Below are 13406 nucleotides of genomic sequence, written 5' to 3' on the forward strand. Positions count from 1 at the left end.
AAATCCAAGCCCACAAGAAAACGTTGCAAATGTGTTTTTTCACCATTTTCACTGCGTTTGGAATTTTTTTCCTGCTTCCCTGTACGCACCATGGAATATTAAATACCGTCACTACGAAGTGCAATTTGTTACGCAGAAATTAAGCCATAACACAGCTCTTTATGTGGAAAAATAAAAAAGTTATAGATTTTTGAAGGTGGGGAGTGAAAAATGGAAGTGAAAAAACTAAAAAAGGCCAAGTCGTTAAGGGGTTAAAGGAAATCTACCATCAAAATCAAGGATGGATAAACCAGGGACACTAACTTCTTGTTGTTAGTTATCCATGGCATCCTTCCTTCTAAAATCAGATTTTAAAATTATGCTAATGAACTCGAAGGGCTACTGTGTTTGAAAACATTATGGCAACACTGAATGCAACAAATGTATCCTCATGATGCATCATTCCTATGAACTCTCGGCATTACTTGAGAGGGTTAAATGAATAAACCGCACCTTCTCCCAGAAAGCCCAATAGGTGTCAATTCTCCTTTAAAAGATCTATTCTAGATAATACAGTAAAGTAGGGGCCTGGTCGAGATTTTGCTTTTCTGGCATTATTGGAATTCTAGAATTAGCCTATTTCAGGGCTCGAGTGTGATGAAAAATCTTTCCATGCTTTTACTGTCTATGTTTTCATTCTACTCACCCAGGTGGTTTTGCGATATATTGAGCTGACGAACATCAATGTGGACAGAACCTTTGGGAATCCAGACTACCTCCTCATAACCTTGATAAGTTGGTTAAGGAGAGAAAAGTAATAAGGTTAAAAAAAGATTTTGAATATAACATTTCAACAGTCACGCAGAGTTTACTCACTCATATCACAAATTTCTGTATTTGTGGTATGAGTGCGAAATCTCTGGCTTCATATTCTTGACAGGAACCTAAATATTGGTCATGACTATTATTCAGTGGGGCAGATTTGCTTATCCGGCCCATTCGCGATCCAGTGGCGCGTTTTCTGCGCTGGATTTGGGTCCGGCCGGGATTCATTAAGGTAGTTCCTCCGCCGTCCACCTGCTGCGCTGAAAAGCATTGGAATGCACTGGAATACACCGAGCCGGGCTGAGTGAAGGTAAGTGCAAGCTCCGCGGTTTTTCCGAATCCGTCGGGTTTTTGTTCGGCCACGCCCCCCGATTTCCGTTGCGTGCATACCAGCGCCGATGCGCCACAATCCGATCGCGTGCACCAAAATCCCGGGGCAATTCAGGGGAAATCGGGGCAAATCGGAAATATTCAGGTAACACGTCGGGAAAACGCGAATTGGGCCCTTAGTAAATGACCCCCATTGTGTTGAGTCAGTGCTGGTAAAGTGGGATTACAGATTTTCTTCTTCTAAATGGAGAATATAACAAAGCCTAAAGAACCAATATGAGTTAAAGAAACCATTCTCTTTAGTGAAACTTAAAGGTAACTGATATTCAGTGTTAGAACCTATAAAGACCATGGGACACTTTTAATAAGAATGTAGGAAACTGCACTAAAAGTGCTCTGGCCGTGTATAATGCTCGGTGTGACAGATTCATTAAGAACACCAGAAATCATGAATCTCTAGCTTCGCTGCACTGGCCCAACAGAGTTCACCAACTTCTTTGTGGTGCACCTTTAAAGGACACCTGTCATCAGGTCTGTGTCACTAGTCCTGTCACCTCTTCCTGTTGGAGCAGCTCACAAGGATCCCATCCCAGCCTTTATCTAGTTATTTCATACATTAATCATTATAAAATCATCTATTCTTTATCATATAAATGAGGCTGGTCACATGGTCAGAGGCAGTGATGTCACTCCTGTTACCCCTCCCCTCTCCTCCCCCTGCTCATGTCTGTGTGTAATGTATAGTAAAGCATGGCTAGTGTGTGTGCTGCATCTGCTGACATGCTGCATCCTCCTAATATACAGGTGAGAGACACAGACATCAGCTACACATGAATCTGACATGTTCTGCTGTAACATGGCTGCCTGGAGCTGCTGTATCTCTCCTATACACACACACAGGCTGCAGGGGGCGTGGCCACCAGCACCAGGAAGCACATCATTATACAGCCTCACATCATTATACAGGCTGTCAGTCATGCACTGGGGGTGTGGCTGTACCTCCCACTCATGAATAGAGTGGACAGCTTGAATATGCTAATACTTCATTGGACATTTCACAGGTCATTTGCATACAGCTTTAGGACCTCATTGCTTAGGTTTACAGGCATGTAGAGGGACAATGAAGGGATAGAGGCAATGCTCTCTAATGGCAGTTTATGAAAATATATTTAGTTGAGGGGGTTATTTTGCATGACGGGTTCTCTTTAACATAGGGCGTGCAACAGACTTTGCATGTTAAATCTGCAGCACGGTCTGAACACGGTCAAGCACCGGAACACCCCCTGATTTATGTTGCATGGTGCCTATTGCAGATGCATAACAAAACAGTCACGTGCGACACATTTGTAATGCAGACACTTCTTAAATACCTGTGCAAGCATTTTATGCTGGAAAGAATGTGCAAAGTCTGACAGAAAACTGGTGCAAAGACCTTAGTAAATGTTCCCCATATACTAGTTTGATAACAATGTTTGTATAGCATATGTACTATTGTATTTTTAGATCTATTGAAGTGGGTGATCCACTCCAGAAATGCTTCACCTTAAACTCTAATAAAAGTGTTACTCAATCAACAAAAATTCAGAGGTCAATAGTGATTATGATTGACACCATTGCAGATGCAACTTTTCTCATTATACTGCCATATTCAGTGTGAATATGGTTCCTCTTTTCAGATTAGGGAAGTAGCCTGTCAACTATTGTGATGGTAAGGCTCTACTAAAAAAAGACACACAGGCAATCCACAATTTAGCAACTAGATGTGATTCTTTATGTCGACTATTTTCTTACCTGTCTCATGTAGGGATTGGTTGAAGATTCCCTCAATTGTCTCACATGTATTTCCATCACCACCACACACTCGACATTTGTCTTCTCTGGCATCAGATCCCAGAATTCGATCACAGCCCACATGCTTATAGTAAATAAATTGAGAAGTTTCCATTTTGTATATTAAAATAAAAAATATAGTTTTTTTTTTCAGTTGATATAGCAGTAGCACTAAACAAAATATATGTGTGGCTCCACAAAACAAGATATACCTTTAGTAGAGATGAGCGAACATACTCGTCCGAGCTTGATGCTCGTTCGAGCATTAGCGTACTCGAAACTGCTCGTTGCTCGGACGAATACTTCTCCCGCTCGAGAAAATGGCATCTCCCGCCGTTTTGCTTTTTGGCGGCCAGAAACAGAGCCAATCACAAGCCAGGAGACTCTGCACTCCACCCAGCATGACGTGGTACCCTTACACGTCGATAGCAGTGGTTGGCTGGCCAGATCAGGTGACCCTGGAATAGACTAGCCCCTGCCCGCGCTGCTCGGATCATTCTGTGTCTGGATGCCGCTAGGGAGAGAGCTGCTGCTGGTCAGGGAAAGCGTTAGGGTGTTCTATTAGAATAGTGTTAGGCAGGAGTGATTCTACAAGAACCCAACAGCCCTTCTTAGGGCTACAATAACGTTATACATTTTTTTTTTTTTATTTGCTTGTGGCTGGGCTTGCTGGCACTAGTAGTGCAGCTAGTACCATATTGTGAGGAATTTGCAGGGGGACTTGCTACCGTTGTGTTTAGCTCTTAGTGACACACATATCCACCTCAAACACCAAAGTGGGACAATTTATTAGGGGTTTGATTAGAATTAGGCACAGTCTGCTGATTTATTTTTTTTTTTACCTTTATTTCATTTTATAGCTCAAACTCATCTTGCAAAGCAGTGTGCTTTCAGTGTAGGCTACAAAATAGCCATAGGAGAACCCCAACGGCTTACTTAGGCCTACAATAGCGTTATATTTTCCTTTTTTTTGTTTGCTTGTGGTTGGGCTTGCTGGCATTAGTAGTGCAGCTAGTACCATATTGTGAGGAATTTGCTGGGAGACCTGCGACCGTTGTGTTTAGCTCTTAGTGACACGCATATCCACCTCAAACACCGAAGTGGGACAATTTATTAGGGGTTTGATTAGAATTAGGCAGAGTCTGCTGATTTATTTATTTTTTACCTTTATTTCATTTTATAGCTCAAAGTCATCAGGCACAGCACAAAATCCAGTTGTGTGCTGTCAGTGTAGGTTAGAAACTAGCCATAGCAATAGGATAGCATCGTTTTGTTAAAAAAAAAAATAAAAAAAAAAAAATTAAGTTTACACTTTAATTTGGAAAATGTTTAACCCGAGGGCTAGGGGTAGATGACGAGGGCGTGGGCGTCCAACTACTGCAGGGGTCAGAGGCCGTGGTCCTGGGCGGGGTGAGACACCACCTGCTGATGAGGGAGCAGGGGAACGCCGCAGAGCTACACTCCCTAGGTTCATCATGTCTCAAGTTACTGGGACTCTTGGTAGAGCACTGTTGAGGCCAGAACAGTGCGAAGAGGTGATGTCGTGGATTGCGGACAATGCTTCTAGCCATTTGTCCACCAGTCAGTCTTCCACGCAGTCCACCCATGTCACCGAAATTAGCGCTCCTGCACCTCAGCCTCCTCCCCCCCAGTCTGCCCCCTCCCAGCAAAATTTGGCATTTGAACCGGCATACTCTGAGGAACTGTTTTCTGGACCCTTCCCACAGTCACAAACCACTTGTCCGGTTGCTGCTGAGCAATTTTCCGATGCCCAGGTTTTCCACCAGTCGCAGTCTGTGGGTGATGATGACATTATTGACGTAGTGGAAGAAGTGTGTAAAGAGGTGTCGGACGATGAGGAGACACGGTTGTCAGACAGTGGTGAAGTTGTTGTCAGGGCAGGAAGTCCGAGGGGGAAGCAGACTGAGGGATCGGAGGATGATGAGTTGACAGACCCAAGCTGGGTTGATAGGCCGGGTGAACACAGTGCTTCTGAGACGTAGGCGAGTCCTATAGCAGAACAGGTTGGAAGAGGCAGTGGTGGGGCCAGACGGAGAGGCAGGGCCAGAGCTGGTGCATCAGCACCAAATGTTGCCCGTAGTCAAGCTCCCGTGGCGAGGACTAGATTTTCAGAAGTCTGGAGGTTCTTTAAAGAAACACCGGATGACCGACGGACTGTGGTGTGCAACCTTTGCCAAACCATGATCAGCAGGGGTTCCACCACTACTAGCTTAACTACCACCAGTATGCGCAGGCATATGAATGCTAAACAACCCACTCAATGGCACCAAGCCCGTTCACCTCCGGCCGGCACACCACTGCTCCTTCCCCTGTGTCATCTGCTAGTCAGCCCCCTGCCCAGGACCGCGGCCCAAACACCTCCCATGCGAAAACCCCATCTTTGCCTCCACGATCCTCCACAGCATCCACCAGCGTTCAGCTCTCCATACCCCAGACGCTGGAGTGCAAAAAGGAAGTATAGCGCAACCCACCCACACGCCCAAGCCCTCAACGTCCACATCTCCAAGTTGCTTAGCCTGGAGATGCTGCCCTATAGGCTGGTAGAGACCGAGGCCTTTCGAAACCTCATGGCGGCGGCCGCCCCTCGGTATTCGGTCCCCAGCCGCCACTACTTTTACCGATGTGCCGTCCCAGCCCTGCACAAGCACATGTCAGAGAACATCATCCGTGCCCTGACCAACGCCGTTTCTGACAAGGTCCACCTGACCACGGACACGTGGACGACTGCTGCCGGGCAGGGCCACTATATATCGCTGACGGCACATTGGGTTAACTTGGTGGAGGCTGGGACCGAGTCTGACCCTGGGGCTGCTCATATACTGCCGACGCCGAGGATTGCGGGGCCTACCTCAGTCCAGGTCTCAAAGGCCTACTATGCCTCCTCCTCCTCCCACCCCTCCTCCACCTCCTCCTCCTCCGAATTACCATCCGTGGGCATGGCGCCATCAGCCGCTAGCTCTAGGCACAGCAGCAGTGCCATCGCTAAGCAACAGCAGGCGGTGCTCAAACTGCTGAGCCTAGGCGATAAAAGGCACACCGCCCAAGAGCTATTACAGGGCATCACGGCGCAGACTGATCTGTGGCTGGCACCGCTGAACCTGAAGCCAGGCATGGTTGTGTGTGACAACGGCCGTAACCTGGTGGCGGCTCTGCAACTCGGCAGACTGACACATGTGCCATGCCTGGCCCATGTGTTGAATCTCATAGTTCAGCGTTTCCTCAAGACATACCCCAATCTGTCTGATTTGCTCACGAAGGTGCGCCGCATCTGTGCACATTTCAGGAAGTCCAGCACAGATGCTGCCACTCTCAGGGCAGCGCAGCGCCGCCTCCAACTGCCCGCTCACCGACTGTTGTGCGACGTGCCCACGAGGTGGAATTCAACATTAACCATGTTATCCAGAGTTTACCAGCAGCGCAGAGCGATTGTAGACTGCCAGATGTCAACTTCCACCAGAACTGGTAGTCAGGTCAGTCAGCTTCCTCAAGTCTACAATGAGGAGTGGACGTGGATGTCTGATATCTGTCAGGTGCTGAGTAACTTTGAGGAGTCAACACAGATGGTCAGTGGCAATGCCGCCATCATCAGCCTCACCATCCCGCTGCTTGGCCTGTTGAAAAACTCTCTGATCAGCATGAAGTCTGAAGCTTTGTGCTCGTCACAAGAGACGGGGGAAGAAGATTCCCTTGTTGATAGCCAAAGCACCCTTAGGTCTGTTTCTCAGCGCATATCGGAGGAGGTGGAGGTGGAGGAGGATGAGGAGGAAGTGGAGGAGAATGTTGGCGAGACAGAAGAGGGGACCATTGTTGAGTCCTTCACTGTTCAGCGTGTATGGGCAGAAGAAGAGGAGTTGGAGGAGGAGGAAATGGGCAGTCAGGCCAGTGAGGGGAGTGAATTCTTGCGCGTTAGGACTCTGGCACATATGGCAGATTTCATGCTAGGCTGCCTATCCCGTGACCCTCGCGTTCAAAGAATTTATTCCAGCACCGATTACTGGGTATTCACTCTCCTGGACCCACGGTACAAGCAAAATCTTTCCACTCTCATCCCTGGAGAGGAAAGGAGTGTGAGAATGCATGAATACCAGCAGGCCCTGGTGCACAAGCTGAAACAGTATTTCCCTTCTGACAGCGCTAGCGGCAGAGGGCGTACTTCTGCGGGACAAGTAGCGAGGGAGAGTAGGCGAGCAGGCAGCTTTTCCAGCACTGGCAGGGGTACGCTTTACAAGGCCTTTGCCAGTTTTATGTCACCCCAACAAGACACTGTCACCTGTCCCCAGTCTCGGCAGAGTAGGGCTGATCTTTACAGAAAGATGGTGAGGGAGTACGTAGCTGACCATACCATCGTCCTAAATGATCACACAGCTCCCTACAACTACTGGGTTTCAAAGCTGGACATGTGGCACGAACTGGCGCTGTACGCCTTGGAGGTTCTTGCCTGCCCTGCCGCTAGCGTGTTGTCCGAGCGGGTTTTCAGTGCAGCTGGTGGTATCATCACCGATAAGCGTACACGCCTGTCGACTGACAGGCTGACGCTTATCAAGATGAATAAAGCCTGGATTTCTCCGGATTTTCATTCTCCACTAGGTGAAAGAAGCTCATCCTGAATAATGTATGCACTCCTCCTCCTCATTGTTCTCCTTCTCCTCCTCTTTGTACACTAAAGCATAGGAAACTGCGTATTTTTTGCCAGGGCCAACTGGCTCTAGCTATAGTACTCTATGTATTTGATTTTTTCTGGAGGGCCACCTACCCGGTCCTCTGTTTTAAGCAATTTTTGGGAGTGCCACATACAGGCACTCAATCTATTTTTAATTTTTCTGGAGGACCACCTACCTACTCCTCTGGTTTGAAAACTTTTTTGGACTGCCACATACAGGCACTATCCAAATTAAATTGTCTCCATAGCAGCCTCCACATGTCGTCTTTTTAGCTGGCTCCACACGTTGTCTCCATTGCTACCTCCACACGTCATCGCCATAGCTGCCTCCAAAAGTCGTCCATATAGCTGCCTCCATACATGGTCTCCTTATCAAACGAACTGTGTCAGGCAGAATTTTGGGTTGTTTTCATGGATTCCACATCAAACTTGTTAACTTTGTCGCCACCCTGCTGTGTAATCCACAAAATATACTGGCAAACTTTTATCATTTACCAATATTATTTTAGCGCTTCTTGCGCATCTGTTTACATTCCCCTCACCCGCCATATCCTAAACTTATGAGAACGCTACTACACTTGATCTTATACAAAAGGTTCTTAGAAGTGCTGTTTGGGGAGTAGCCTAGAGACAGGGGCTTGGATTGGCGAAAGCTCGCCTGGCAGCGGAGCGCCAGCTCCATCCCAAGATCCAACTAACATAGTTTTAACTGCAGCACCTTTAATCTACTACTAGTTCACTGCCTCCATACATCGTCCCCTTATCAAACGAGCTGTGTCGGGCAGAATTTTCAGGTGTTTCACCAGACACATAGTGGAACTCGGCCCATCTGTCGCCGCCATGCTGGAGACCTGAAGTTGCAATCATAGCAGCGCAATATGGATGCCCCATACTGTCGCTCTTAATCATGGAACCATTTCCGTAAAAACAATTAAAAATAGAACCACTATGCTATTCCATTATTCCTAGGTGAAATATTCAAACGACCCAGCCTGATTTGAAAATTATAATTTTTTCAAAGTAAACGCTTCTGGCCCCCAGGCCCATTTTGGGTGGGGAGGAGCCGAGAGACAGGGGCTTGGACAGGCGAAAGCTCGCCTGGCAGTGGACCGCCAGCTCCATCCCAAGATTAGGCAGCCTCAGAGGCATCCATGCATGCTGCCCCTGCTGTTTCCTGTCCATTTTGCCTCCACGATCCTCCACAGCGTCCACCAATGTCTCATTTCAACTCTCTATACCCCAGACGCTGGAGCACGAGAGGATATGCAGCACATCATCTCCTTATCAAACGAGCTGTGTCAGGCAGAATTTTCAGGTGTTTCACCAGATACATAGTGGAACTCGGCCCATCTGTCGTCGCCATGCTGGAGACCTGAAGTGGCAATCATAGCAGCGCAATATGAATGCCCCATACTGTCGCTCTTAATCATGGAAGTTGTCTCCATGGCTGCCTCCACATGTCGTCCCCTTATCAAAAGAGCTGTGTCAGGCTCATTTTTCGGGTGTTTCACCAGATACGTTATGGAACTTGGTCACTATGTCGCCACCATGCTGTTTATCGACTAAATATACCGTCAACCTTTTGTTCACATAGGAAATCATTTCACCTCCTTTGATGAAACCTGAGTCCATTTAGGGTATGTCGCCATGAGACTCTCTAGCCTGCCATTGCTGCCGATGCCTCTGCATGCCGTCCCCTATAGTGTCAGGGTCAATTATTGGATGTTTTAGATGCTATCTAGCCTCATTCGGTCACTCTGTCATGGCCATGCTGTTGCCCATAATTTTGGCATAATGGTGCGATTAAGCAGCCTCAGAGGCATCCATGCATGCTGCCCCTGCTATTTCCTGTCCATTTCCATGGTGTTTCCATCCTTTTCTGAGGTTCCCAGGTGTTTGGCCAAGCTTCCCTGTGCAGAGCCTTGGTCCCCTTGAAAAATGCTCGAGTTTCCCATTGACTTCAATGGGGCTCGTTATTCGAGACAAGCACTCGAGCATCGGGAAAAGTTCGTCTCGAATAACGAGTACCCGAGCATTTTAGTGCTCGCTCATCTCTAACCTTTAGATTAGAGAGAAGATCCACAAAGTTTCCTTGGGAAAGTAATGTTTGGTTCAGAATGTTAACCACAAGCACCAATTTGCTTTGCTATTGTTATTTTTTTTCTTATTTGTAAAACAGCATGAAGGTTTCATGATTGTGATGTGCCATATGGCATTTAGCAATTCACCAGGTGTGACCTGGTTAAATAGAATTATTTTTTTAATCTCTGTATAGATACATTAATGTTATTTATTGCTCCAATACCTTCAAAATAAAAAGAGCTACATAAAAGATGTATTTACAAATCTCCTCCAATTCTTTGTCTTGGCTTCTATGCTGGTATATGCAAAACAATCAATCTAATCCTGAAATCAAAAAACTTTCTACCTCTTTGTAACCTGTAAAATATTTTTCATTAAAAATAAGGAAACATGACTGCGGGATCAGAATACAATGGTTTTACGTACAGTCTGTAAAACATAGAAATAAATAATAACATTTTCCTTAAACATTGCAAAGTAGTTTATGTAATATAACAAACAAGGAAAACACAACCTGAAAATTGCTTTCTTTACATTTTTTGTATTTCTTTAAAAACTTCAACTTTTTTTTAAAGATTTCGAAAACATTACTTGATGTTTTTTGTAATGTGTGTATGTAAGTGTGGGGGACAGGATATTAGATAATTTACTAATACACATCTATTAAAAGTTCTGCTCTGCTCTCTAGATACTAGCGATTGTTCATGGACAGTTGGGAGATGACAAGACCCTCCATTTGCAGCCAATTTTATGAACAGGAATGTCTGGCTGGTAAAAAGTAAAAGACAGGAGGCTTCACCTTACAAATATCAAGAAAGCGGTGCATATTGGTAAATTACCTAAAATCCTGCTCCCCACACTTACACCCACATTACAAAATACTTGAGGTAAAGTGGTCAACCACTTTAATCTCTGGCCAATAAGTTTGTTGGAAGTTTCTTTGTCACCTTATTTCTAGCACAGGCAATACCAACAGGATAACAATAGATGGAAACACATATATGGAAGCACCTCTCTCTCTAGCTCATTAGCATAATTTTACATGTTGACTTTAGAAGGAAGGAGGCCATTGACAACAAATATATATCAGAGGTAAGTTACAATGCTCTATATATAATTTCCTTGTACCACTAAAAATTACATACCTTACACTCCCCATTAACACAAACATCATAGGATTCAGGTCGGCATGGAGTTCCATCTATTACTGCTGCTGCCCTTTCAGTGTAGAAATTGAATCCTTCAGCTAAGCAGTTCAGAGAACATGCCTTTACACCTCCTGCAATTGTAAGTGGAGCAACATTGTAGAGAAATACAAGATACATTTTAAATTAATATGCTAATTTTTGTAGACAAAAAAGGTAATTTAAAAGACAACTCTAGTAGTGGACCGGAGTGCTTAGTAAAATCTCTTTATGGGGCATGTAAATATTATAAGATGTCTAATTCCCTTTACTTCTTTTTCTTTGTACAGGAAAATTATGGTTACTGCTGTGCTAGTCCCATTCAAGTGAATATCACCAGAGGGAAAAAATAGAAGAGACCTGGAGTTAAGTAAGTGAGAATGTATGACAGAAACTTCTCCTTCTGTCATACAAGTCTTTATTTTGATATATTTCAGTAAACTGGAAAATATTATTTATGCTCTTACAAGCCACAATGGCTCCATAGCTATTGACAATCTGCAAACTTATGGATTGGGGATGCCATTGCATCACCAGAACATTTACTAGAACTTTTGCAGCGAGGGAAATGGTGAATCCAGCAACCAGGCAGGCATGAATCCAAATGGTGGTTGAAGTAAAACTTCACATTTTATTTCATCTTTTAAAAAGTTAATAAAGGTACCAAGGCAAGAAAAACTGACTAGTTTCGAGCTATAACATGCTCTTAATCATAGTCTATATTTGAAAGTCACAATGGTTTGTATAAAAGGAAACGGAAGTGGGAGACATGCATGTCATTGATTACATCCGAATGTGATCAGAAACAAGGAAAAAACAAAAGACACAGTAGAGGATACAAAATATCAGAGCTAATATAAGTCAATACATATACATCAAATCATTTTTGAGATTTAAACCCTGTGGACTTCTGGTTTTCATGGTAAGTATCCAGTAAGGCCCCTTCTACACTTGTGTTGCAGATCACGTCAGAGTTTGATCAGGGTGCGATCAGGGCTTGGTCAGTGAAAAACTGACATTTTTCATCAGAGTTCAATCAGTTTTCACGCGCATTTTCAATGCAATTTCAATTCGTTTTTCACGCGCAGGTAATGCGCGTGAAAGGACTCAGGACTGAGCTCTATCTTTTCTATGGCAATTGCTGCGTGAAAAATGCATTGCACTTGCAAGTGTCTCAGAGTGCAATGCGTTTTTGATGCATCTCCATAGACTTGTATGGTGCGTTTTTCACGCGCATGACCTGCAAAAGTACAGTAGAGTCTGAAAAGACCCATTGATTACAATGGGTCAGAGTGCAATGCAAGTTCTGCGCGTCATAAGCATGCGCAGAAAACGCGCGTGAAAAACTCAAGTGTGGAAGGGGCCTCAGCCTCTCTATTACGAAGAGCTTTAATCAAATCTCTGCCACTTTGGGGGCGGGCATGACATGAGGTATCTCCATTATGGATTTCTTTACAATGTCTGGAAACAGATGCATGTGTGCGACATGTTTAAAGAAGAAGCTGATGTTACTCGTGCTCCTGATGTGTGTTCTGCAATTCTATGTTTAAGGACACGTTTTGTGCTACCGATGTATTGCAGAGAACAACTGGTGCACACAATAGAGTACACCACGTAAGTGGTATTGCAATTAATAAAAGAGTTTTTGTAGTTAGTGTTAGTGGACACAGAAGAAACCGTATGCGTTTTTTGTATGTATTTGCATACAGAACAACGAGTGGAAGCACATTTATAACTACCCTTGTTTGATGAGGGCTGGTAGAACTGAATAAGTTGGGAGATAACAAGTCACCTGAGCGTGGCTGAGTTTGTAGCTGAGAAACGACAACCAGTTTTAAGTATGTCAAACAGGATAGGATCCTGAAACAAAATAGGAAGATGTTTCCTCATAATTTCCACCACTTGGTTGTATTGACATGTAAAATCTGTTGAAAAAGTAACTTGATTAGTGACATTATCGTTTTTACTTGTATTTTTTACATTGGTGGAGGAGCGATCAGTGTATAATAACTGGGCTCTAGTTTTGTGTTGTAGATGGTCTTTTGTATGTTTTATATGAGTTCTGTTGTATCCCCTATCAGACAATCGTTGAGATATTAAAGCAGATGTGAGTTGATATTGATCCTCCTGTGTACAGATGCGCTTAGCCCGGATGAACTCACCTTTGGGCAAGTTTCTGAGCACATGAGGAGGATGGCAGCTGGTGGCATGTAAAAGAGTGTTGCCCGCAGTAGGTTTTCGATACAAATCCATGTTACTTTCTGATTTTGAAAATCAGCTGTTAAGCATAAATCCAGAAAAGAAATGGTGGTGGAGGAAAAGGTGTAGGTGAAGCATATGTTGTATTCATTTGTGTTGAGATATTCTACAAAATAAGTTATATTTCTTTCCTCACCAGACCAAATTATGAGACAGTCATGTATAAAACGACAGTAATTTTCAATACAATGAGAGAAAGGATTACTTTCAGAAAAAACTAAATATTCTTCAAACCA

At 44.5% G+C, this 13406-nt stretch overlaps 1 protein-coding gene across 5 annotated transcripts in view; it reads right to left on the reverse strand.

Moving 5' to 3' along the window:
- The window catches only part of ADAMTS10 (ADAM metallopeptidase with thrombospondin type 1 motif 10), a 296280-nt gene that overhangs the window by 68010 nt on the left and 214864 nt on the right, over window positions 1–13406 (reverse strand). For all 5 annotated transcript variants that reach the window (XM_072113884.1, XM_072113881.1, XM_072113882.1 and 2 more), the window contains 3 exons: window positions 10873–11006; window positions 2926–3049; window positions 686–766 (listed from right to left, as the gene is read on the reverse strand). In XM_072113884.1, coding sequence (XP_071969985.1) covers window positions 686–766; window positions 2926–3049; window positions 10873–11006 — 339 coding nt within the window. The remainder of the gene's footprint in view (window positions 1–685; window positions 767–2925; window positions 3050–10872; window positions 11007–13406) is intronic.

Source organism: Engystomops pustulosus, chromosome 1, assembly GCF_040894005.1.
Source record: "Engystomops pustulosus chromosome 1, aEngPut4.maternal, whole genome shotgun sequence".
Lineage (NCBI taxonomy): Eukaryota > Metazoa > Chordata > Amphibia > Anura > Leptodactylidae > Engystomops > Engystomops pustulosus.